The sequence below is a fragment of the Dermacentor variabilis genome, chromosome 3 (genome assembly GCF_050947875.1).
Source record: "Dermacentor variabilis isolate Ectoservices chromosome 3, ASM5094787v1, whole genome shotgun sequence".
NCBI lineage: Eukaryota > Metazoa > Arthropoda > Arachnida > Ixodida > Ixodidae > Dermacentor > Dermacentor variabilis.
Window position 1 is genome coordinate 22,458,826 of NC_134570.1, and position 27,702 is coordinate 22,486,527.

A 27,702-nucleotide genomic window follows, 5' to 3' on the forward strand; every position below is an offset into this window, starting at 1 on the left:
CATAAGCACTCCCTGCATGGACAGGGCTGAACGCTATTTGAAGATCGCCACCCTCACCATCATGGGCAAGAGCTACGAAGTCTCCACGCACGTGGCAGACCCTAAAAATTCGTGTAGGGGTATCATCAAGCTGCCGGCCTCCCTGGTAGAAGGGAACGTGTTGGCTAACCTTCGAGAGTCCAATCCAGCAATCAACATCCTAGCTGCTCGAAGAATGGGCTCTACAGACTCCATCCTGGTCACTTTCGAAGGCTCAAAGGTCCCCTTCTACATTGACTACCTCCGCACAGACCTCCGCTGCCGACCATATCGACAAAAAGTGGAGGCGTGTACTAAGTGCCGGCAGCTTGGCCATCGCCAAGACGTCTGCCCCAATGTGACCATATGTCTCTGCCCAAAATGTGGCACGCCAGATCCTCCTCAGGACCACAGCTGTACTCCCACTTGCATCATCTGCAACGGAGCACATGAGACTGGTTCCTCAGAGTGCAAACTTCGTTACAAACCACGGACACCGCCCCCGGCACCTCCAGAGTCTAAACTGACACTTCCGGCCAGGAACGCTGTACAGGCCCCCAATCAACGCACTGGACAAGAGACGCCGCAGAGCAGCTCTGGCCGCAAGAACACTGCAGCATCGACGCAGCTCCCATCATCGAAGCAAGCTTGGCCTCCGCTGACCCCACGCAACGAGGAGACACCGCCCATCAACCATAAAAAGGTGAGCTGGGCAGGAGTAGTCTCCCACAATAGCAGCTCCTCACAATATGCTGATAGCTCTCTCATCAAATACATGCTAAATCAGAACGAAATGCTTAAAAACGAAATCAAGCAGCTCAAAGCAATGCTCCACCCCCCCATCGATATCACTGACACTCCTGCTGCTACTTCCAAACCACTCCCACAAACGCTTGCGCCCACACTCACACGTCCTCCGACAGAACACATGGACACACTTGCATCCACTGCTACGACGGAAGCCGCAACTCCAATGCTGCCTTCATCACACACGCAGCCCCCACCCGCAAAAAGGAAGAATGCCGAAATAACAGACACCGAGAACACCGTTGAAAACGCCATATTTGTCCTCACTGACCGCATGGACCTTCTGGAAAACAAACTTGTTGCCCTTGAAAATCGACTACAGAGCAAGCTTGATGCATTTATTTGTGAGGCATCTGCACAGTTTTGCCGGTTTCAAGAGCTAATCGACAATTGGGGAAGACGCTCCGCGACGTCACAAATTCCCGTCCTTCAAAATGACAATAATGATGAAGCCAGCCCGTAGTCTAGTCATCTGGCAGTGGAACTGCAGGGGGTTCCGCAACAAGCGCGCATCTCTAACACTATTTCTACAGAGTCTTAACGAGCTCCCTGACATTATAGCCTTGCAGGAAACACACGGGAAAGTCACACTACCTGGATACAATACGTTTCAAGACCCTCACATAGACAAGCCCAACACTGCCATACTTGCAAGGCGACATCTTTCTGTTAAACGGGACACGTTCAGCAGTACTGAAATCCCCCACGATTTCATCAAAATTCTACCTCAAAGCCGCACACAACCCACCCTATGCATGTTGAATGTTTATAGCCCTCCCAATGCTCGACACCACCGCTTTGAGAACATGCTTGCCCAGGCCAAAGCTAACGCCAATAAACAGCCGCTAGTCGTAACGGGCGACTTCAATGCCCCCCATCAAATGTGGGGCCATTCCGCATCCACTCCTAAGGGAAGAGCTCTATGGCAGCACATACAAAATCAAGGTTTCACCATCTACAATGACTTCACTCTTCCTACCCGGCTAGGAAATAGCGTCAGTAGGGATACATCCCCTGACCTCACCCTAACTCACCGCATCACTCAGGCGACGTGGCAAAACCTCCAAAACAACTTGGGAAGCGACCATTACATCCTCGAACTCCGTGTAGATTTTAAGCACAGACCGTTAGCCACGAAACCACTAAGGCTTACGAATTGGACGGAATTTAGAAAATCTCGCTGCAATACTAACGAAGAAACCATTACCGACATCGAGCAATGGGCGAACGCCTTGCAAGCAGACGTAGAGGCCCATACCACCACTCTCCCGCTAGACACACCCTTGGCCACAATTGACTCTAAGCTATTACACATGTGGGAAGCGAAGCAAGCTCTACTTAGGAAATGGCTAACAGCACGTTACAATCGTAAACTCCGAATCCGAATCGCCAAATTAGACTCTCAGATACAACAATATGCTATCAAATTGGCGGCACAGCAATGGACTCAGGTTTGCGAAGGCGCGCATGGTACTCTCAGCACTAAAAAGACCTGGCAATTGCTCCGGCACCTGCTCGACCCCACCACGTCTAGGACGCACAATAACCACCAGATGAATAAACTGCTGCATGAACATGCAGCCGACCTGCCGACCATGTTCAGCAACCTGGCTTCCAAACATATGCCCCCTCCTACGCAAATACCCATGCCCGACTATGCTGGTGAACCCAATCAGGAGCTTTGCAGCCCCATCACAGAAGCGGAGGTTCGACATGCCCTCAACCAAGTGCGAACCACCACGGCACCAGGCCCAGACTCTGTGACTAATAAAACGCTTCGCAACCTCGATGAGCAATCCATAAGCAAACTCACCGAGTTTTACAACCACTGTCTCGAAGAGGGAGAGATACCCCAACAATGGAAAGCAGCCAAAGTAATCTTCATTCTAAAGCCGAATAAGCCAATTCACATTGAAAACTTCCGTCCAATTTCTCTGACTTCATGCATAGGGAAGATCTTGGAGCACGTAATCCACCTACGCCTCTCCAAATACATCGAACATAATCACTTGTTCCCTTCGGAAATGACTGGCTTTCGCAAATCTCTTTCTTGTCAGGATGTCATGTTAAGGCTCAAAGGAGACATTATCGAACCGAGCGACGCCCGTGACACACAAGCGTTGCTCGGCCTCGACCTCAAGGGCGCCTTCAACAACGTGTCCCACTTGGCCATACTACGCGAACTTAGCAGTATAAACTGCGGGGAGCGAATCTACCGCTATATACGCAGCTTCCTCACGAACCGCACTGCGACGCTACAATTAGGCAGCGAACAATCTGGGCAAATAAGTTTAGGAAGTACTGGCACGCCCCAAGGGGCAGTACTTTCCCCCCTCCTCTTCAATTTGGCTATGCGACCTTTAGCTTTCACTCTCAAGAAGATTCCTGACCTCCGATTCACACTGTACGCGGACGATATTACGCTGTGGATGACCGGAGGTTCTGACGGGCACATCCAAGACACCCTCCAAGCTGCAATTGATCAAGTCGAACAAGTGGGTCAAGAGTTGAATCTCAGGTGCTCCCCCACCAAATCACAGCTTCTCCTTCTACGCCCCACAAGACGCTTCAGGACTTCACCCCCGAATATCCAACTCACGATTGAAGGGCACCCTATACCCCAAGTAGACAGGATAAGGGTCCTAGGATTACACCTCCAATGCAACCGAGCAAATCAGCATACCTTGCAAACACTACAAACAACAGTAGATAATACGCTCCGCCTGATAGGGAGGATCTCCAACAAACACGGAGGGCTTCGAGAGAAGGAGCTAATTCAACTAATCAAGGCTTTTGTCTTAAGCAAAATCACCTTCGCACTACCGTATCTCTCACTCTCTAGGCAGGAAGAGGATACTGTGAATTGCTTGATTCGCAAGATACACAAAGTCGCTCTTGGTGTTCCAATTAGAGCATCCACACAAAGGGTGATGGCCACCGCCACACTAAATACCCTTCAAGAATTAACCGAAGCCCATCTATCATCGCAATACCATAGACTCACCACCACTGAAGCTGGGCGTGAGATCCTGAGACAACTTCATCATGCTCCACCATTCAACGAGAGTAGGCGACATCAACTTCCTCCGAACATACACGGCCAATACCACATCCAGCCCCTACCCAGAAACATGCACCCCGAATTTCACGTCAAACGCCGCAAACATCGAGCCAAGGCGCTACAACGCAGCTATGGACAAGCTGAAGGAGTGTACTATGTGGACGCTGCAGCCTACACCCCTCAACATTGTTATGCTATAGCGGTCGTAAACAACCAGGGCAACACTGTTTGTTCAGCATCAGTCAAGAACACCTCGGCGGGGGACGCGGAAGAGGCCGCCATTGCACTTGCATCGGGGCTACCCGATTGCGACGTCATTATTAGTGACTCTAAGACTGCTATCCGGAACTTCAGTAACGGCTACATTAACAACCTCGCACACTCTTTGCTTGTAGCTCACCCACCAGAAAAAGACATCGCTCTCGTATGGGCTCCAGCACATCAAGGACTCCATGGCAACGAAATGGCTCATGCCGCTGCTCGAGGATTCACGGACCGAGTGGCCGCAAATATGGGCCTAACTCTAAAACCCAATGACTCCCAACAACACACCAATAAAGACACACTCGTCACATTCCATGAAATTTGCACACATTACAGAAACCAACGCCTATTGTATCCACCTCTCTCTGTGTCTAGAACGCGCCAGAGAGAAATACTGTGGCGACAACTACAAACTCGCACTTTTCTTACCCCGCGCACTTTGCACTTATTCTTTCCCGCCACATACCCGACACCCAAGTGTCGCTTTTGCCCTGTCCCCATAGCAGATCTCTCCCATATCATGTGGCAATGCCCCATCAAAACTCCCCCCCGCAAGCTCAAACCATTAATTAGTAGCGAGGAGCTGTGGGAGACTGCCCTGCGCAGCTCCGATCCCACCCTACAGGACCGAGTCCTGAGGTGGGCTGAGGAGGTAGCGGAGGCCTACCACGACTGGTAGACGGACTTCTAGCCACATAATGTGGTGATGGACGCCTGCTGGGACTGGAGTACTTAGACCTCCCTCTCTCCCCCCCGGCTCCTCCCCTTTCTTAAAAGGGGAATAAAGTTCATTCATTCATTCATTTGTTTGAATAAGGGTGTTGCTTTATGAAATTTTTCAAAGGTCTACATTCATTCATTGGTTAGCATAGAGTAATTATGAGTGTTTTGCCTAAGTCAAGCTAATGGATATTAACCAAACTTACTCACTTAAGCTTGATTTCCACTGTATGATAGAAATAAAGCTAAATTGGCAGTAGCCTCGTGTGCGTGTGTGTGTTTTACTGTCATTATAAAAATGCTGTGTTTATTTTATGCTTGCTTTTAGGTTAAGGACTGGAACAATTTACCAGAACATGTAATACCTGCCTAAGATTTTACAAAAGCACTTCAGAGCTTCTTATGCTGCTATTAAATGTGATTGTATAAATTGGTCATACAAGACTGTTTGTTCGGTCTTTTCCAACTTTGATCTTTTTGTTTGTTTGTTTGTAATTATTACATTTAAAGTTTCCTTTTGTGTTGCCCTTCCTGTTTTGAACTTTGTTAAATCTGCATTATCTTGTAAATAAAATAAAAACAAATTAAATAATTACTTGTACTTTGTTACATGTGCAACATGTAATTGAAACGAGAAGCAAAAATTCTCATGGCGAGAGTGTAGTGATGTAGGCCAACGTGAACCATTCTTACTTGGTTGCTGTGCATGCTGTCATGTTCAGTGGCCACTTCCCAGTTTCACAGATCTCTTGTAGCATCCAACTTTTGCCCAGCACACTTTCCTTTTATGGAATGTCGTAGATTGTTTACTTGTCTGAATGATATTTTCTACTTGACCATGTGTTTCACGCAGACCTGGGATACCTAGGCTTGACATATGGAGCTTGCTGGGAAGCCATCGTGGCCCAAGTCAGCCTGTGCATGGAGAAAGTGAGCCGCCCGTCAGCCGACCCGAGTCCAGCACTTGCCTGGTGGGACAAGGCACGACTCCTGCTTCATGGACGCCTGACTGTCTCTGCAAGACACCTGGCCCTTTTCCAGCATGTGTCTCTGGACCCAAACAATGACACCGAACTCTTTGAAGTGTCCTGGAGCGACGCTATTGTGGATTGGACAAACGGTATAAAACCTTGAACAAGAGGATGCCTCTTTCTGTCCAAGAAAGTTTAGAAGCAAGATCTGTGAACTTTCTGAAAGGATAACTTGCCTTGCTGTTGGGTGAAAATTGTGGTAAATAATGGGGCACTAAAGAGTGAAATAATGAGTAAATTGCACTTCTGCAATAAGAAATAGTCACTCTTGTCATGGGGGAGAGAAGGCTTGGTAGCTGATAAAACATGGGCAGCGATGTTCCCTTAATGTTTTTGCACTGACCCACTGTGGTGTCATGGAGTTGGGCAGCATCTGCTAAGCCCTAGTTAATTTTTTATCAGTAAACGTGTGCTATATTGTATTCTAAAGGAGCCAAAGACTGAATTCAAAAAGGTTCAAGAACCTTTACTCAGCGACAACAATTCAAATTAAAAAAACATAATTCAAAATTTATGACATCACCCTGATGTACAGATGCTGGGGTTTCGGCATGTAATATAAAGAAAATGAAACTTTTACCTTCATGTTCTCGTCTAATTATCAATTTTTTACCACAAAATTTGTGAAAATAGTGTTCTGAAAGAATACTTTATCAGTCTATAATGACTTATTGTTTCTCTTTGTGATTTTTTTAAGGTGGCAGTGTCTTTGATGAGTTGCAACAAATTGCTTGTTTATACAAGCAATTCCTCATCAGAAAACAGCTTTGAACAGCACTGTGTCACTGTTTATGTTTTTTAAAAATTATTATTAGAAAGCTCACTATCTTTGAAAGAACAAAGTTATGTCTACTATTACTTGAAAAGTGCATTCTTCTCAGAAGAATCTTTGGTGTGCGGTGTAACCTAATCATTAACGTAACTTGTCACATCTGGATTGTGCAGAGCTGCCGGCTGGCAGCAGAAAAAACTGGGGTCATATTCTGAAATATTCGCCTTCTGTGATAGTTTCGCCGCCGTGATAGTCACGTTCAATAAATCAAGCGACTGCTTACCCGTCGCGTCAGCGTGCACTACCAACGCGCACTGTCGAATGCTTCACATTGCATGAGAGAGCGCACAGTGCGAGTGCAGAGCGGCTCGGGTGTGTTGTTTTCGAGTGTAGTGGCGGCCGCAGTACGGGTTCTTCGCACTGACTACGGCTGGTTATGGCCACATTAGGTAAAATAAATTGAATAAGGAAGTGCGAAATGTTTTATTTTAAGTGAATCAACAAGTATCGCCGCGAAACAAAGCGTCTAAGACGCCACCAGAAAGGCTACTATTAACGACCACCTATCTTATCTCTTCTACACTCCACCAGCAACCGAACGCCAAAAGACATGTTCATTTATTCAGTATATGTCGAGAGCACCCATCGACACCATGACGTTAAAATGACGTATGCCGGAACTACTAGCAGGCGCTGTTTATTTTCTGGTTTTGCTAAAACCGCCAATCAGTGCGCGCCGTTGGCGGAGGCGTGGCCAAGGCAATAGTTTCGCGGAAGGCGAACGTTTCAGAATACGGGCCCTGATTGAACATTGTAAGTTTGGCTTGCTGGTTATGGAGAAAGAAAGAAAGCAGTATGGAGATTCAAGAACAGGGAAACTAATGTGCAGTGCTGGACTTTGAAATTGTGATTTTATTCTAAACAGCATAAAATATATGCCAGAAAGAACGTGAAAATAGAAGTAGGAAACTTTCAACATGAAGCAGTAAAGGCTGCAGCAGTAGTGCGGCAAGATAAATGTTACTCCATAAGCACTTCAGTGAGGAAATATGAAGCCATATTGTCCAATGTTATTTCGGGAATTGATACTTTTTAATTTTTTTGTGTAAGTGCAAGAATAGCTTTCCTGCTTAAATGTACCTTAATTCCTCATTATAGATCAAATTTTCAATATCAGTCATGATAGTGAGAACGACCCCTCATATTTAAGGGCATCTTTATAATAGCGGAGTGTTTTTTTTTTCTTTCTTTTTTCCAGGCAAGATTGTGATGAAAGGGAACCTGGGCATGTATGTGCACACAGCGTCTCGGTACAATGACAGCCGTTTGGTTCACATTCCAAACCTCAAAATAAGGTGAGTCTGGGGCCATTACAGGAGTCAAAATCAAATTATGTATAATTTGTTTGTTCGCAACTGCAGTGTGCAAAAGGAAGCTGTGCTAGTTTATGAACATGAGCTGTGTGTGATTGTAGTTGCTTATGTCGTTGCTTAGCATCAAGATGAATTGGCTTTGTGTGGGCAACCCTTTTGACCACCATAGCATCACACCTTGCGCTCCTGACAAGATACCAGAGTACTCAAGTAACCAGGTAAATAATTTTTCTTTTTCCTTGTGGCTGATAAACAGCTTTCAAAGCAATTTATAATTGAAACTTTTGGGTTGTTATCGTAGATTACGTTTAATCTTCCAACTATACAGACTAAACTGCCGCTCAAAAAAAGTTTACCATATCAGCTAATCCAAGAAATGCCAGCTTTTGGGTGCTTTGGGTCTAAAAATTTTCCTCAGAATTGGTGTTCTGCAGTGCTACATAGCCATTTCGGCAGCTGTACATCTCAGTGTGAAAAATCATTTAGCTGCTCTTATCAATTTTCTGTAATGAGTGCTTTGGGTGGACTTGTTTTATTCAAGGATAATTAAACATTGTTGCATATAGGAATGTTGCTGCTGTGTGTCCCTTCACAACACTGCAATCATTCCCCTTTTTTGTTCGAGGAATAGCACATTAATGAAATGTCATCCTGCTGAAAGCCCATCAACAAGTAAATTGAAATCAGTCGAATCTTTCTTTTTTTTCATTTTACTGCAATTTTTACTTCTGCTCTTTTCCTTTACTTTTGGTTTTCACTGGTAGCTTTTCATATGTTTCTTTTCCCTGTGCATCTGGTTGTTATTAGTCTCAATACTTATGCAGCTAGGCAAGTTAAAGACATAAGTAAACCAAATTGGAAGTACAGGTAAGTATGTATGCAAGTAAATAAATAAAGCTGCTTCGATAAGGTGCGTTTATTTAAAGATGAGATGAAAAGGGGCTGTGCCAACACCGAGACGCTGCAAAGACAAGCGCACTTCATTCTCCTCTTGTCGTCCTTGCCGTAGCTTTAGCGTAACACTCATCCCTTCACAGACGAAGCCCGCTGGGCAAGTAACTGTTACGTCCACTCGGAGTCATGGGGATGACAGCGTTTCAGGCGGGTGACGTGAACAAGCTGCGTCTTCTTAGACCGGTAGCCATCAGAAACAAGATGAACGATCGAATAGGTCACATCACTCAGGCAATTGGTGATGACGAAAGGCCTGGTGCAATGAGCCAGAAACTTATGGCACAGGCCGCACTTGCGAAGTGGTGTCCAAAGCCATACTATGTCCCCTTTGTCGTACTACACATTCTTATGTAGTGAATCGTAGCTGATCTTGGAGTAGTCGTGGGATGGCAACGTATGGAGCTGAGCTATGCGACGTGCCTCCTCGGCGCAGCAGAGAGTCTAGGCAATAGATGAGTCCGCATGAGGTGTAAAAGGTAGAATGGTGTCAAGGAAGCTGCGGGGTGGTCTGACATAAAGAAGATAGAAAGGACTGTAGCCGGTAGTTATACGCTTTGCAGTGTTGTAGGCGCATGGGATAAAGGCAAGATGTCATCCCAATATTTGTGCCTAGAATCGACATGCATCGAAAGCATGTTGGTGAAAGTTCTGTTAGTGTGCTCGATGACACCATTTGTCTGCGGGTTATACGAGGTTGCGTGGCAAAACTGGCAAGCACAGAAACACGACAGCTCTTCGACTACGTCGGTCACGAACTGGCGACCATGGTCGCTCACAATAATACCAGGGCATCCATGACGCAGTATAATGTAGGACAGGAAGAAGCTCGAACCATCAAGAGCCATGGCCGTTGGCATCGCTGCAGTTTCAGCATAACTCGTCAGATGGTCGACACGGACTATAATCCAATGGTTGTCATTTGTTGAGCGCGGGAATGGACTGAGAAGATGCACTTGAAGCATTTCAAAAGGCGATGATGGTGACGCCACAGGGTGAAGGAGTCCGACCGGAGCAGTATTAGGGCACTTGCATTGCTGGCGCTTGTTACAACTGGCCACATACTTTTCTATATCCCGTCACATACTAGTCCAGTAGAATCGGCTCTGACTGTGGTGGTATGTTATGGTGAAACCCAGGTGCCCAGTGGTCGAGTAATTGTGCACAGCATGGAGCACGTGGGTTCTCAAATTCTCAGGGACCACTAAGAGGAGGCGGGCACCATCAGCCGCATAATTCTTCTTGTAGAGCAGGCCATCTTGGATGACAAAGCCATTGTTACCTGTTGGTTGAGCAGCTGAGGCGAAGAGGGCATCCAGGCTGCAGTCGTCATGCTGCTCTTCCCGGAAAGTGGCCAGGACGGGAAAAAGAATGTGATCGATGGCAGCCAGAAACTCATCGAAATTGTCAACGTCACATGCACTTGTTGGTAGAGGGAGCCTTGAAGAACAGTCAGCGTCCGCATGATGTCGGCCACTCATGTAATGGACTGCAAAGTCAAATTCCTGCAAACGTAGCGCCCATCAAGCAAGGCAGCCAGACGGGTCGTGTAGACCGACCAACCAACATAGTGAATGGTGATCAATAACGATCGTGAAGCGGCGCCCGTAGAGATATGGGCAGAACTTCTGGACTGCAAAAACGACAGCGACACGCTCTTGCTCAGCAACTAGGTAATTGTGTTCGCACTTGCTCAATGAACGGCTGGCATAGGCAATGGCACGCTCGGCGTCACCAAAACACTGGATGAGGACAACGCCGAGGCCGGTTCCACTAGCATCAGTGTGCAAATCTGTTGTGGCAGAGGGGTCAACATGTCAAAGTATGGGTCTGGAAGAAAGCAGAAATTTCAGTTGACGAAATGAAGAATCACAATCCTGTTGTCCAGGTGAAAGAGTTATCCTTGCGCAACAATGAAGTCGGAGTGTCGGCAGTATCAGCAAAGTTAGACACAAAACGTCGGAAGTACGAGCAAAGACCCAAAAAGCTCCTCAGTTCACATTGTGATGACTGCAGTTGGTTAAAGCCGCTAACTGCAGCGACCTTCAGTGGGTCTGGTCACACACCCTGCTTGTCCACTAGATGTCCAAGTACTAGAGCCTCTCGTTGGCCAAAGTTACATTTCTTGGAGTTGAGGATAAGGGCAGCTTGTTCAAGGCATGTCACAACAACGTCCAGTCGATGGTTGTGCTCTGCAAAAGTGCGGCCGAAAATGACGATGTTGCCTAGATAACACAAACCAAACTCCCATTTCAGGCCGCGCAATACCGTGTCCATAAACTTTTGAAAGGTTGCAGGTGCGTTGCACAAACCAAACAGCATAACGTTGAATTCAAACAAGTCGTCTGGGATCACAAAAGCATTTTTCTCTTTGTCAGCTGAATGCATGGGTATGTGCCAGTAGCCCCATCGGAGGTTCACAGATGAGAAGTAGGATGCGGAATGAAGGCAGTCGATAATGTCATCGATCCGAGAAAGTGGATACACATCCTTTTTCATCACAGAATTGAGACACTGGTAGCCTACATAAAACCTCCAGGACCCATCTTTCTCTTTCACGAGGTTGACTGGTGAAGCCCAAGGGCTGGAGAAATCTTAGATGACGCCATTAGCTAGCATGTCGTCGACCTGTTAAGCGATGATCTTACACTCTGACACGGTCACGCGGTAAGGCTTCTGCCTGATTGGATGTGCGGGCCCTGTGTCGTTCCTGTGGCGAGTCCGCATAGTTGGAAATCAAAGTTTGTTAGCGTTCTGCATAAAATCTAATAATGACGCATGCTTTCTAAGGACGCTGACCAGGGATTGACACTTCTCTGAAGACAGTGACTTGTTGATAATTTTTAAAAAAGGCTATGAGTCTTCAGGGATACCGGGGCCAGCCCCGTGCACTCAGGATTTGAGTGACTCAAGCGCCTATGCTGAGACTGGCATCCACTTCAAAAGAACAAACTATGTGTGAACATTTGTGTGGAATAAATTGTGTATGGAGTTGCATTGATAAGAGTGTCAAGTTATGTTAGTTTACCTGCAGAACGAATGTAAAAACTATTTTTCTCTCCAAGCCATAACCACCATTTGTACTTCTGCACGTCCTGCCTCAGCATTTACTTTCTTGTGTGCTTTTACCGTCTTTTACCTTAACAGGAAGCTTTAGCTCGGGCCTGCTGTCTTAAATACATGGAAATAGAGAAATTGTTTTTCTTGGCAGCCACTGCACCAAATTTGATGAGAATTGTTGCATTTAAAGAAAATTAAAATCTAGTGACTGTAGGAAGTGTACTCATTTAGACCATCAACTAAAAAAAGTTGGAAATGGCAAAACTGAAAAAAAGAAAACGCAAATATTAAGTTTACCACTCAGTAATTAAGCAATAAAAGCAATATCACAATTCTATAATCTGCACGTATAACGCATCTAAAGCCGACAAAATGATGTATTATACACCGCTCTTAAATATACCTATAAGTTGTGAGTAGGACCTTTGCAACAGCCTTGTGAATATTGTCAACAGTTTCATATAAATTGTAAATTTATATATAAAGGTTATCTGCTTAAGATGCCCTAACAGATGCATTTTACAGAGCCGCGCACTATACGGTTAAACCTTGATATAATGAACTTCAGTATAACAAAATCCTTGATTTAATGAAGTATTTTACTTTTCATAACCTCTTGTCTATAGAACACCATGTATTTAGAACCTCAGTATAACAAAGTGTGTTTGTATGTGATTTCAATATAACAAAATTTCACTGCCACCGCAATGAAATGCCGAGACAATAAATTTAAACTTCCGAGGACGCAGATGGTCAAAACATTAAATTACAAGCAGCTGCTTGCAAACGCACCTCTCCAATAACACTCCACACCACAAGAAGTTGAAGTAGAGCCGGGCATCATGTTCCGTATAAAGACCAAGCGCGATAAGGTCGTATCGCGCCCCGAGCCACGTCATGCTCCGTATAAAATCTAAGTGCGATAAGAGCTTATTGTGCCCCGAGCCACATCATGTTTTGTGTAAAATCCAAGTGCGATAAGATCTTATCGTGCTCCACGCACTGTGTGCTTTAGGTGTAAGGGAAAGTGTGTGAGGGTTAGACAAGAAAGCATAGCCTTCCCGCGGGAGCAAAGGGAAAGAAGTGGAGGGGAGCGAGTGCATGCGAGAGGGCAGAGGTGGGAGGGGTTAAGTTTTCCATATCATGAAAACGAAATCAGGAAAGAAACAATTTATGATAACTCAAAGGGAAGCTCATTACTTTTCGAAGCAAGATCAGGAAGCTTTAGAAAATGCACCTATAAAGCGAGACATAAGAAGGAAGAAGAAGCATGTGCTTGCTGCGGTAAAGCTAGGGAAACGATGGAGCATCTTGTAATTTGAAGATATCTACCCAGCGGTCGATTCAGGCACTACTGGCCTCCTTGAAGCCCTTGGGTTCAGTGAGAGCAGGTGGAAAGTAAACATGTCTGCAATAGAGACTAGTAAGAGGCAATTGGAATATTGGTGGAAGAAAAGTAGGGAAACGACAAAAAACGGAGACATAAAAAAGCAAAGTTCACATAGGGGGTCAGAAAATTTGGTTATGAGAAATCATCGTGTGTGTTTTTTTTCCTTTTCTTTTTCTTTTTTTAACCCATTAGGCAGTATTAGGCAAGAGCTTAGTGGCGCAACTCACCGCCCCGTTTCAAAGGGGACGCTCATAACATTCATCCATCCATCCATCCAATTTGCGTAAGTCTCGATTTCTGTCGCCCATTTCGGCCTTGGCTGCACCGTGTATGGCTGTAAGTGCGGCTGAGTGCTTATACGCAGCCGCGCACCCTGTTTTAGATGTATCTGTCACATGTGCAAAGAGCGAAGAATGATGCCATGCCAAGACGGCGTAGCATCATGTAAGCTGTCTTCTCACACATATAGTATTGAAGATTGCGTAATCTCAAGTTTCTATGACCTGTTGGAGCTAGAGGCAGAGGAAGCATCTGCTCCCCGCTGCTGGCGCTTTTCATGATAGCGTTGTCCCAGTGCGGGTGACACTATCAGTCACGGGGGCGTAGTGCACGCGAAAGCGTGGCTGGCTTCGCTTAATGCCTACCGCCAATGTGAAAATATCGTCAGCATGGCATGAAACCGTATTATTCGTCGCTGACTCCCAAATTCATCAAAATGACCAGTTTTCTCATTCAAGTTTGCTTTTTTTTGACTGCTCGATAATATAAAAAATTCTACGGCCCCTTTCTTTGCAAGAAAAAAAAATCTGTCGGCGACTGTACTTATTTGCATAAGAGGTCGAATTTCAATACAACGAAATTTTGGTATAACAAGGCAAATTGCCGATTTTACTGGCTTTGTTATATCGAGGTTTAACTGTATCTTTTTTTGATGCAGAGTTGTGAATTTGTAAACTTCGTGCTTAGTTTTTTATGAAACTTGCCAATTTTTTTTAATGTATCATAAGAACATTTCTGTGTTTTACATGAATTTGAATAGGAAAATCAGAGTTGGCCCCAAACTAAAGCTTCCTCTTAAGCCTTGTTTGAAAAAAACTCTTGTACCTCACCTAGAAGGGCTATCTGAGGAGGGGTATGTATATGAGTAGGTATTTCTCCTATGGTGTTGAATAACAACTAGGTATGCTGACAGAATCTCTGCTTCAACTTTGCAGGAACATGACAGCTATCGGGCATTCCGGTCGCAGAACTTGAACCTCTCAGTGTCGCTAGAGACAAAATCTGTAGCCCTGGAAACAGCAGATTCTATTCCAACATTGCTAGTCTTTAGTTCTACACTGAAGTGGCTGGAAGGACTAAAGGTGACTAAACATCATTTCATTGGCAAGATGAATGTTCCTCTCAGTGTATAACCATCAGTGGAAAAGTGTTTGCTTCTTGTTTGTTTGTGTGCTGTTACTTGTCAACATTGTGAGTAAGAGAATGGACATACACAAAAGACATTCAAGAACATACTGTTGAATAACGCCAGTAGGCAAATACTCAGTTTGTCATATCAAATTGCCATAATTGAGAGTGATGAATGCTGAAAATACTCTTACATGTATCAGTAAACGACAGGTTGTGTCCACAACAAAACTAAAGGGTTCAGCGCAAGTGTGCTTCAGGCCAGCGTTGGGGGTGGGGGACAGTTATAGTGATGTTGCTACAGGCAGAGTTAGCTTGGCTGACTTGGTTGGCCGTTGCCATGCCTGAGTGCCTCTTTCCATGTAATGAATATGTGTCCACCATGAATTGATCAACTCTGTCTTTCACAAGAATGTGAGTAGAATGTGTGACACTTCCTTGACATTTCCTATCTGCAGTCTTTCTGGGGGAACTAATTGTTCAGCATGTGTTCATGGGGAAACCCTCTTGTGCTATCTGGAAGCCTTTTCCTTTCAAAACAGAATCTCTTGCCAAACCAGATGAAGTGTTCTATATTGCTCATTTCATTGTGCTCAATGCAACATGTACAAGCAATATGTTTGAGCTCACATGTCCAAGGGGGATTGTAGTCCACACTCTCTCCTTTTCTCCATGCGTTTCTTCCCTCCTCCTGCCACCATGTGCAACAGATGTGTGGTGCTCCTGACCATACATATTCATTAGTACACTTCTTACATAGCTTTGTAAGCGCACTATTGTGCTCGTCTCAGAGCTAAATATGTTAGCAGTTGCATAAGAATGTCAGTTTCCAGCAAATCTACATTTGCAAACAAGTGCTGCAAGTTTTCTTTACCAAACCACATTTACTTCTACCCACTTCAGGGCTTTTGTGTGCCTCTTTTTTTTTTTTCTTATTGTTTGCAGGCCATTTTAGGTGGCCTTCCTAAGCTGACACGACGAGGCAGTCTCTTTGGCAATGTGAAACCACGGAAGAGCCAGCTGACACGGCACGTACGTCAGCTGCAGCTCTCACTGGCTCTGCACAAGTTCCAAGTGTGCTACTGGACTTCACTAGCCCGGCAGCATGGTTTCGAACTGCTGGCAGGTCGCATCCAGCTCAGTTCTGAGCACAGCCTCGTGTTAGACACATTGCGTGATGGTCTGCTGCACAGGTGAGCTTCTCACATACAATCCTGCACTGATTAGTGATTGTGGTTGCTAGCAGTGTGGTGTTTCTGCGGCAAAATTCACACCATGTTGGAAATGCAGTGCTAGAATAGACAAAGACAAAGGAAGAATGCACCGTGTTATCTTGCCACAGGTAGGGAACAATCCGACAACCTTTTGCGGCAAGTTGTTTTTTCATCCACTTTCATGTTGATTAATTTATCGTGTCTTTATTTAATTTATTAAGCACAAGTAATTTCCCTCATGTTGCCCTTGGTGTAAGTGTTTGTTGGCTTCTTATGATATGACTAATAAAACTTGAGCCCCTTGGTTAACCCCCTTTCTTCTTGTTTAAGGAGTGAGTGAGCCACACAATGGCACATAAGGAAGTGCTCCCGTATGTGTCTTTGTGTGCCTCACTCTGTCCTTGTCTTCTAACAGACCTTCTGCGCAGCTTTATAAGCCACATGTGCTGGTTATTTGGATCCACCAATTCAGTAAAAAGCGGAGCATAGCTCAACTACCAGGGCTTTAGTTGTACCATAGGTAGCAAATAATCAGTCAACAAGAATCGTAGTTATTGTATTTTTTGTGCACATAATAAATTTGTTTCATTGTCACATTTTGTCGAGGCTGTTGTGGTTAGTGATATCCACAGCAGTGGTGCACGTCTTGGCTGTTCCTGTTGTATTACAACACCATTCATTGGCTGTTGGTTTAGTACACAACGAAGTTTCAATGTCAGTGTAGTGCAGTTTTGCTTGCAGAAAACACTTTATGCAGATGCAGCTGCTTTTTTCATCTGCTACTTCACTGGTTTAGACAACCTTTCCTTTATTCTCAAGGTGCTATAAGCTAGTATATTACACCTCTGAAGTAGCAGAGAGACTACTTATCATGAACCAGTAAGCAACAGCTTCTTGTTTGGCATGCCAGGAAATTATGTGAAAGTTCCCAAAGCAACTCTGTCTGACATTGCAGACCACAGCAACAGGACATGACCAGTTGTTGACTAATGAGAAAGACCATCACATTTCATTTGAAAAATTTAAAAAAAAATGTGTACTCTGCATGTAGGACTTTTCACATAGTTGTCTGTTTATTCTCTGATGAAGTGCATTGTGTCACATTTAGCTACAGTCTAGTCCCACAAGCGAAGTTGCCTCCATTTTCTTGTGCACTCGGATAATTTTGGCAGAACGCACTTAAATATACAGGGAGAAAAATAAGTAACATTTTCTATACTGCAGTATTTACATGTTTGCACTAATGCCAGAGGAGCTTTTTCTTGTTATGTAATTGCTAGCATGAAAAAGTATATTACATTAAATTTAGAACTGTACTCCATACATCAAGGTTTCTGTCTCTCTCTCCTGCCAGTTTCATGCTTCAAAATATGGTGAGCTTAACCAGTGAGCCATATCACCAAACAGTCCCTCCATCTCATTTGAATTGAGTAGGAGTGACTATCTCTAATTATGCTAAAGTATAACGAAGGAGAACATAAGTGCGAACTATGATTTGGCCTGTACTGGCACTACTGTGCATTGCTGCACTGGATTGTACGCTGCACAAGTATAAAACAGTTTTTGAAGCTCACGGCTGTGGTTGCCTTAACATTATTTATTTTTTCCACATTCATTAAAGTCCTCGCTCTCATTATATTCATTCAGCCCTTTAATCTCTCCCTCGAGCTGTACTCATCCTACCAGATTGCACCAATATCTCCAAAAACATGTCCTACACGTCCATGCTGCAATTTATTCTGCTTTGCTTGTTGGAAATAATCATGCGTCAGGTCATTTTGCTGCATACTGGTCTGTTTTACCATCAATGAATATAATTTTATACTTTACATTCATTTGGTAGTCATGTCTCCTGTGAATATTATTTAACCCATTTGCTGCCACACGTGTGTGCGAGCCAGACATTTTTTCATCGGAAGTGTGCACGTGCCACACGCTCACGTTTCTGTGCGTCATGAGCGCCTAAGCAAACTATTTGCTGGACACTGATAAAAACATATTCATCGACATTTGAGAAACATTCACACTTTATTCTGTCAAGTTTTTTCAAGTCACAAGCGTTTCACCGTGTGGGAAAAAGCTATAAGCACTCAGGCATGTGCAGAGCAGCACCACACTTTTCGCACTCCCAGAGGCTTTCACTTTTCTTTCCTTTAGCCTTATATGCCTTGAGACTACTCATCACTGTCGCTATCGAAGAGGATATCCAATATCTCATGCTCGGAGAGAGCACGCCATCCACTGGGCGCCACCATTCCTTCAGCCGCCAGAGATTATCACGAAAAAAAAAAAACTAAAACATAGAAAAGTGCGTTCAAACGACACAACTCAGTACTGCCATCTATCAGTAATATATCCAAGCATCTTCAGATAAGGTGATAAATGCTGCCGTCTGTCAACAGCTTCAGGAAATCCTCAAAGTGGCAGCCAGGCGATTCGCTGGCTTCGGCAACATTGCCACTGCAGCTATGCCCGTCAATTCATCAGCTTTGGCAGTGAATGGGTTAAAACTTCTGTATATTTTGAGAAAAGATCTTTTTCAGAGCACATTTTTTAAATGTTTTCTATGAATTAATGTGGCAAATTGGGTGTGTTGGTACATACTTGAAAAGGTGGAAGCATTAAAAGGAAAGACACGGACAGAGACAGGATGACAAGGACAAGTGCTGAACTAGAAGTAAACCACACACACATAACTTTTCGAATAAGGACACTGTGAGCCAAAATTTGCCAAGTTATTTTGCTTATTTTGCCATTTACGCTATTGCTTATAGTATAAACCAATATTGTTTGTCCCCGGTTTTCTGTCAACTGCAATGTGTGACCTCTCTTTGGCATGTGCTCTCTTTTCTCTTGTGCTGCCTCCTCTGCAAATGCAGTTATCCATCTCACAATCCAAGGTATGACTCGCTGCTTCTGTTGGTGCATAGCATGCAGCCTAAAACTGATGGAGAGTAAGGCTAGTTGATAATCTGGCACTATGTTATGACATTAAAGTGGCACCCCATTCATAATTGCAATCATTTTAGCACATTGGCATACACCTAGAAAAATTATATAGTTTATAGACATTTTTGTTGTCCAAAGCCTGTTATCCTGTTATCCATGACTGACTGGTTCTAGAGTCATGGTAAGCCCCTGCAGTCTAACCTTAAATAAAATTTTGGGTTTGAAAAACTTTTGCGGTTTAAAAAACATTTATGACTTGCCTCAGATAATGATGTTCATTAGCGAGCTATAGCCTAAAGTTCTATGCCACCATCACCTATTATTACATGCATGTGACTCAAATGTCATACAGTAACCATGCTGGAAGTTATTGGTCGACAAGCATTTTCCACATGCTGTTGCTGGCAAAATTTTCTAGTTGGCCATGATCAAGTGGCCATGGGCAATGACTGTTTGTACAGCACATAAATAACACAGTTTTCTTTGCATAAGCATGATATGCATGGACAAAAATGTGAAATTATGCTTGCATAGTTTATTTAGCATGTGCCAGTCATTGGCTAAGGTTTTTTGAAGAAACAGGTTGTTTAGTATTGTTTGTCATGCTCCCTTTAAGCATGAGAGCCAGGCAAGAAAGCTACCCAATTAAAACCTATTTTTCAACTTGTTTTAATGAGCCCTCATCGTTGCCTTTAAGGTTTATGAGTTTTCACCAGTTCTGCTCCATTCACCTTCCTAGCTTTTGTCTGCTTTCTGCATCTTTCCTTGCAATGTCAGCCAAGTGGCAAAGACTTATCATTGTCTAGTCTTTGTTTAATCAACAGCTGTGGACCACATAGGCTATCTGTGTGGAAAAATGAGATGGATTGCTGTAACTGCAGGCCACGTGCCAGCTGGTCTGTGTCCTACATGAACTGTGAGCTTGGTGACAGTGAAGTTTGGCTCTACAATGCAAGCACTGAGGCAGCTGCAAGTGAGCCATCAGCATCCACGGCAGATTCAGGGGCCGAACTCTCTGGGGGCTCAACTCCTGTGGATGGAGAATCTGGCCAGAGACCTCTGCCACTGTCTCCATTGCCGCCACAGCGCAAGTGAGTTCTGTACATCTGTGGTACTTTTCTATAAAATTATGGCATGTTCGTTAAGATCTTGTGTCATCTCATTGATTTTATAAGGTTTTTCATTGCCATTGATGTACAGGGTAATCTCTCCTTAGCTGTAGCTGCTTACTGAAAGCTGAAACATCCTGTCAGGTGCTGTTTGTTTGCTTGTTCATTTGTGTGGTTACTATTAAGTTAGCACTATGCTTTGATCACTAGCAAAATACAACTTTGGACTTTCTTTACAGCAGCGAATGTGAAATGCTAGATCTGGCTGACCTTTTCAGGTACTTCCTTAGTGTCGCTCGAGTGTCGTATGGACGGGAGACCAAGGTGCGGGGCAGTGTGTCCTTGGCTCCGGAGGAAGACACACCAGTGCACCTGCTAGTTGTGCATGGCCTCAAAGGTGCCTGGACCAAGCATAACAGGGACGTAGTGTTTGGCCTCTTTGACAGCTACGTCGATGCCAAGTTGCTCCGCCGCAACCTCTCAACAGAGGCACTCAGGGGCTTTCGTGTGGATGGGCAGCCTCTGACTTCACCCGAATTGCGTCCCAGGCAAGGCCCGCTTTCATGTCCGAAAGGGCTAACATGATGCTCATGAACTTTTTTTGGGTGGAACTTTGAAAGCTTTCCTTGTGTACATTAAGATACATAAAGTTAAGGGGAGGCGCTCCTCGAAACAGCTTTTTTTTATTACTTTTTTAGAGGTTTCAAAATTCAGTGAAGTATAGCGTTTTCTATGCAAATTTCAAGTACGGCACTAGTTTTTGTGGAGCTATTATAGTCTTAGAGTGCAATTCACAATGGCAAAATATAGTCATCTTTTTGGGCACATTTTTACGTAAAAAGTTTTGACAAAAAGCGTCGTGTTGTAGTTGTTCAGCTCTTTGTAGATCACAAAGTGCCAATATCTAGCCAAACAGCATGTACAATTACTGAAACTATGCAAAAAAAAAAAAATTAAGACATTTCAACTAATTATTTTTTTCAATTCTCTGAAATATAACCATGCACTTTCGCAACTTACTGCTTGGAGATATTTCAATTTCAAGTAGATATTAGCATTGTACATATCTTCAAGAGTATGTATGCTAAATTTTATTAGTATAATACAATTGTAGGTGTAAAGTTATTTTCATGTGATTGTGAAAAAATTAGTTGAAGTGTCCTAATTTTTTTTTTTCATAGTTCTAGTAATTGTACACACTGTTTGAATAGATATTGGCACTTTGCGCTTTACAAAGAGCGGAATAAGCTACAGCACAAAACGTTTTGCGAAAATTTATTACACAATAAAGTGCCCGCAACATCTCTATTTTGCCATTGTGTAGGACTTAACTCAAGAACTATAGCAGCTACACAGAAACTAATGACATATTTGAAATCTGCTTGAAATGCTGTATAATTTGGTGGATTTTGAAATCTCTAGTACAAATATTAAAGATATGTTTTTTCAAGGAGCATCTCCCCTTAATTACTTCAAGGTCCTGTAACCTCCCTTAGTCCAGTCGTGCAAAAATGCTGCCATATTTGTGGCTGATAAACTTTGCTGTTTTTTTGGCCTGTTGTGTGATGTTTAGATGATGCATACCCTTTATCTGTTCACAAATTTTAAAATATTATCACCCAGTACAGCTTGTGAAAATGAAGGACTCGCACAATAATATATCGTCGCAGTATCCAGAATTGTTTTGTCGGCTCAAGCGTGTTGGTTTATTGCATCTTTACTAAACCAAGCACTCAAAAATGGTAATAATATAGTGCATCATGTAAAGGTCTAGTAGCTATTTTAGAAAGACATCTAAGTAACACTGGTGCCTCCTGCCAGACTGACCCTTCCTCTACATTAGCAAAGCACCCACTAACCCACATGTCCTAATATCTAGAGTTATTTGCAGCTCTTGCAGGTTTGCTAGCTGTTCGATATTGCTTTAGTGCAACTTGATATTGATGTTTATTTAAACCGAATTTATTGACTTTTCTATAAGTAACGAAAGTGCAGACATTGGGAAGGTTCCTTTGTTGTTTCCCAAATATTATGTCCTTGTTTTTGATCCTGTATTTGATGATGGTTTACTGTAATAGGTACTTGGTTTCCTGAACTTTTCATTTCCTCAATTCTTGAAGTACCTGAATTTCTTTTATGACAGTGGGACTATTACATTAAGCTCCTTCCTCCCTCGTTATACATTGATATTTGCCTTACAGATTGCATTACGGGCTGTAGAAGCCTGGGACGTTTGTAAGCAACAATATTGTGATTGTAGAGCTATCAATTCACATGCTATTGTTAATCTTCGTATATAGACAACATACTGTAATGACGCATTGTAATGCTGAAATAATGCAAAGGTCCTCCATTTCAACCAAGGTGCTTTGCCTATGCACACTGCAGTCCGCGACCATCACGCAAAAGCACTTCACCAGCTGTGTCGATGCTTCAGCAACTGGAATCATCTGGGCCCAAAACAGTGTACACGGAAGATGTTGAGGGGGTCGCTGAGGAAGAACAGCTTCATGGAGTCGCTGCCTGCCAGACTGATGATGTCCTTCACAAAAATTGGTCCGTTGAATTAGTTAACAGCCAGGTAAGCCTGTACAGAAGTAGCCTGCTGTAGACAGTACTTTAGTCACAACAGCTAGCAGCAGTTGTGGCCTAAATGGAACAGTTAGGGTTAAATTATCGTGCTTGCAAGTAGGAAACTATCATGTGATCTTCATTTTAATCACATCTGCAAGAGCCTGTGACCTACAGGCATCTGCTGTAGGATATGAGAACACGCCATTCCTATCCTTGCGGCAGTAACAGCTTGTGCATAATGGTCATTAGGAAAGACCCACTTGCAATGTATAGCTTGCAAGTAGCATTCCCTGACAACACTTTGTGTCTCAAACTTCGACCTGCTTCAGTTATATTGTAAGCAAATAAACGTTTTTTAATGTACCATTACATTCAGATGACACAGCTTACTGTGTGATATTTGCTACATGGCATAGTTTGTGACAATATTGTTCTAGTTCTGACTGGGCGTGCACGATTTTGACCATCTTGTATACCTCTATGGCTGAGGAAAGTATCTCTCAGAAATTAGACTTTCTAATTCTGAAGCGCAAAGATCGCTAATGGTCTAGCTACTAGCAAGAAAGCCGATAGGTTTAGCAGCTCTTGTGTACCTGACCTGAATTGGCACATTATCATGAAGTCATAGTGGAATTTAAGGTTGCCATTTAAGTCACACAACTAAGAGAATTTTAGTATGTCATTGCTGCGGCACCGAATCGGTTGTGGCCTTCATTGAATATGATGCCATATATACATGGTCTAATACATGGCCTCTGAAATCAGCATGATGCAATGCCTGCTACAGCACACGGCATGTAGGTGACCTCAGAGGCCATGCCTAGTACCTCCGCATTTCTCTGCATTGTTCCATAAATGGCGCGTGCTGGCATAGAGGCACCTTAGTAAGAAATAGCTTGGTGCCATTCATGCTTAGCACCTTAATGAGTCTTGCATTGTCGCAGTTTAATGATATTTATGTCATCCTTTCTCACTACTTTGATTATTTGTCACAATTACAATTAGTAATGATCATTATTTGCAATGGTAGCACACAGGAAAGGTTAGCACACAGTGGTAAATATTTGATAAAAGTAATTAGGTTGTTCAAATGGACTGTGTGTACTGTTAGTCTTTTTTTTTCTCCTTGCCTACTTTACACAACCTGCTTTACACTTTTTAGGTGATGCTGCGTGGGTGTGAGACATCTGGCTATGTGATAGTCAGTGCAGCAAAGGCAGAGATCTTGCAGCGAGTGCACACACCCGTGTGGAAGGAGAACACGCTCGTCTCCAAGACCACTTGGATGGGATCTCTTGAGTGCATGCAGGTGGGTGCTCAGCCCCTTGTCACGAAGCCTCTCTGCGCATCTGCCGTGAGGGAATGAAATGAGCCCTCAGTACAGCACATTACATTGCAGCACATAGGAGGATATAGTATGGTAGGAGGCTTACGCATTGCAGCACAATGCATTCTAGCATGGTGTAGCATAGTAAAGGTATTATAGCATAGCAAAATATAACCGTATGTAGTAGTATTCTAAGACATGAGGCTACTTGCATCTGAGACTGCTGAATCTTGAGTTCAGAATGCTGCTGATTTTCATGGGACAGTAAAACTGTCTGCTTTCTCGGGTGTGTCTGGAAAGTTGGTGCATGTCACTTTCTATTTCTTAAAGTTTACCAAATTGCTAAATTTTGTTTGCTTCAAGTTGCTTTACAATGAAGGCTGAAGATATTTATGGCATTAAAACGTTTTTGTAAGCCCCAATATACTATTTGGACAAATTGTGAGAACATTTAAATATAGCGTTCACAAATTACTGCAGAAGCTGCTTCAGAACATTTGTGAAGGCATCTGGGATTCATACTTCCCTCTGATCTAGCTTCTGCTGCTTGGTTCACTAAACTATTCACTGAAACCCACAAGAAAATGCGAGTTCATAAGTCAGGGTAGCAACACTTGTTGCTCAGGGCCATGTGAGTATGTTCGCTTATGGAAAGCCGTTGCACAATTCAGGGCCAGAATAATGTAACGATTCTATTCCAATTCTTTTCTTTTTCGAGATTCATCAGTGGTCCGAATGGTACTCCAGCTACATTACCAGCACAATCAACCGGTTGTAAGTGTTGGATGATCAGAAAGGAATATATATATCGTAACAGAACAGGTAACTAGACCAACAAGGCGGCCATCACTGTTTATTTAAGCTCATCCCAGCCCCCCACTTCTTTGTCTTCGGAATCGCCTTTCTCGCTTCTTCTTCTTTGGCTAGGTTACACATATAATCTAATGAAAGGAATCCTTGCAATATACTGGCCAAAACTGGTTTTGCTGTCTGCTGCTGTCTACTAGCGCCTGCATGGCAGAAATTCTTTTTTCCACACTTACTTTACCCTTTTGAGGGCCAATGACGTAAATATACGGCGCCACGAACAAGTCCCAAAATGGTAGATGCCCTATATTTACGGCGCCATCTGTACATTTAAAAATCGCGCCAATTTCCTAACTTTTTCTCCTCTGTCATGTGCTGCCACTATGTGGGAATACAGGGAATTTTTTTCACGCGCCTCATTCTGTTTGTTTTTGTTGCATGGTTTGTTTTAGAGCTAGTTTGCTCCCGCGCCTCTATATAATACCGCTGGCACATTGGTGCGCGTGGTCGGGCGGCGGTTTGGGTTTTGTTCCGCGGGTAGTGTCAGTTTCTTGCACTTGCAAAACTGGTGGCTAACTCATTACTAATCGCTCAAAGGGCGACCGCCTCTTTCTTGCTCATTTAGTGCTCACAGGGGTGCGCATAGGAAGGATGCCGCCGTGCATGCATTTCCATTGCTTTTTATTTTTGACACTCGTGAAAACTAATTGCCTCTGCTTGGCGATAAGATTAAAATTAGCTGAAGTTTGTCACACGTTGTGCTTTTTTGATGGGCACAGAACCACGCAGGTTTCTTGAGCGCGCGCAACTACGCAGTTCGATTACGCTATGGATGTGCGTATTAGTGTAAAAGCAGGAACATTTGAGTCTTTTGCAAAATATTCTCACTTGTGCATTTTTAAGGCCTTGAACTATGTGTATAAAAATGCATCAAATTTATAATCCTTATAAGTTTATTTCCTTGTTTATTATTATTGATGAATGAAGAGTACGCGTATACCAATGAAAAATATTTTTTTTCTCACGTAACAGTCATCCTAGAAAAATTGCGGTAAATTTTTTTCGAAATAAGTGCCTAAGAAGAATTGGAATCTGCAATAAAAAAAAAATCGACTCTGGACGGTCGCTTATGGCGAAAAAAATCGACCCTCAAAGGGTTAATCAAGCGACATATTTATTTAAGTTATTTTATATAGGCCCTGACATTCCTGAGATCATGTATGTGTTTTTGCAAGCATTGATATTTCCCAGAACAGCAATGTCTCAAGTCTGTTAAAATTGACCTTGCTAGCTGTTTGCTCTGTAGTGTTAAAAAAAACTCGCAGGACAGTTGCGAGTGTGCAACACGAACGTTTAAGCATTAGCTCTGGTGGGGGCTTTGTGTTCTTGCTCACAATATCGAGCTCGCCCAATCGCTTGAGGTTCGAAGGTCCTGCTTCTTCCATGAATATTCGGTGTAAAGGATGTCTGAAGCCTTCTCATTTAAACTATGACGCTCCTATTTGATGCTCGAGCACTTGCTGGCTTTCTAAGCATACATTGGCACAGCCAGGCAAACCACGGCCACCGATGCTACTGCAAACATTGTCTTCACTGTGTCAAATCGCCGTGCTGGCACCACCTCACGAGGGGAAAGGCAAGACATGACTGTGCCATGCCAATAATTTCACGATACCGCAAGCACAATTGGTGTGTTCCACTGTCCATGATGCACAGAGGGTAGAACCATCTGGTGACTTTACAGGGAACTGAGCTTTGTGTCACATGCTTGAACACTTCTTTCTCATTAGTGGAAGCACACACGACACTTCTGTCAGAGGAAAAGTGCCTTCTGGCGCCTCTCTCGCTGAACTCTCTTGGTGCAGACGGCACCAACAGCGCAAAACTGAGCAACAAGCTAAGAAAAGCTAAGAAATAAGGTACTAAAACATTTCAGTGGGACACTGAGGCATAGTTGATAAAGTATAGGCTTCTTGTAGTTGTCAGTTGCATGGTTAGTAATATCTTCCCTGACCTTTTGCCCCTTCAGTACTATGCCACAGTTGATGCTGGGGAGCGTGGCGCTTCCGATGATGGTGTAGTATGGCTGACAGTGGACAACATAGAAGAACGCTCATGGACAGTGATTGAGGCCCCTGCTGACTTGGTGGGCAGCGGCCAGGGAGTTGGAGGCGTAGTCAGCAGCACAGTGGGTGGAGCCTCAGACCCTAACACAGCACCACTTCAACTTCAGCGAATCATCTCACGCTGTGGCTGCCAGTTCTTTTATGCCAGTTATGGTGAGAACATCGACCCGGAAGCTCTGGAAGAGGTTCCACCCCTGGTAACTTATCCAACACTGACTTCTGCATGATTTATTTCTTTTAAACGGCAGTGCGTGCAGTGTCTGAAGACTTGGGAAACAAAGCTAATCAAACATATGAATACAGTAGAGTTCTGTTAATTAGAATCCAGTCAATTTAATGTCTTGATTAATTTGATCCGAGCCACAGGTCCCAGCCAGTCGCCATGCATTTCTATGAGCCCAAACTTTAATTATTTGGATCCTAAAATTCGCAGGATAATTCGAATCAGTCAGGCACGCACACGCCTGATCTCTTTGGTGACCCCAATAGCAACCCTTTTAATGGCAGCGCCGGAAACTTCCATTTTCTACATGCACTAGGAAGATTTTCAAGCAATAACCATAACCCACAATATCTGATTACATTATTTACCAGATTCTAACATGCACTTTTTTTTTCTAGAAAATTAGTGCAATCGTACACAGTACCAAGACTGCCTTCGCAGAGCTTGTTTGCTGTACCACACAAGGAAGCATTGCGGCGAAACTGACTTTAGAAAACTGGCCCATTGTGAAACACATAT

At 43.7% G+C, this 27,702-nt stretch overlaps 1 protein-coding gene across 1 annotated transcript in view; it reads left to right on the forward strand.

Annotated features, from left to right (window-relative positions):
* Window positions 1-27,702, forward strand: part of hob (bridge-like lipid transfer protein family member hobbit) — a 134,570-nt gene that overhangs the window by 88,242 nt on the left and 18,626 nt on the right. The window contains exons 30-39 of the mRNA XM_075684476.1: window positions 5,724-5,990; window positions 7,932-8,028; window positions 8,168-8,264; window positions 14,662-14,808; window positions 15,800-16,047; window positions 19,899-20,108; window positions 20,405-20,674; window positions 22,515-22,707; window positions 23,863-24,009; window positions 26,864-27,157. Coding sequence (XP_075540591.1) covers window positions 5,724-5,990; window positions 7,932-8,028; window positions 8,168-8,264; window positions 14,662-14,808; window positions 15,800-16,047; window positions 19,899-20,108; window positions 20,405-20,674; window positions 22,515-22,707; window positions 23,863-24,009; window positions 26,864-27,157 — 1,970 coding nt within the window. The remainder of the gene's footprint in view (window positions 1-5,723; window positions 5,991-7,931; window positions 8,029-8,167; window positions 8,265-14,661; window positions 14,809-15,799; window positions 16,048-19,898; window positions 20,109-20,404; window positions 20,675-22,514; window positions 22,708-23,862; window positions 24,010-26,863; window positions 27,158-27,702) is intronic.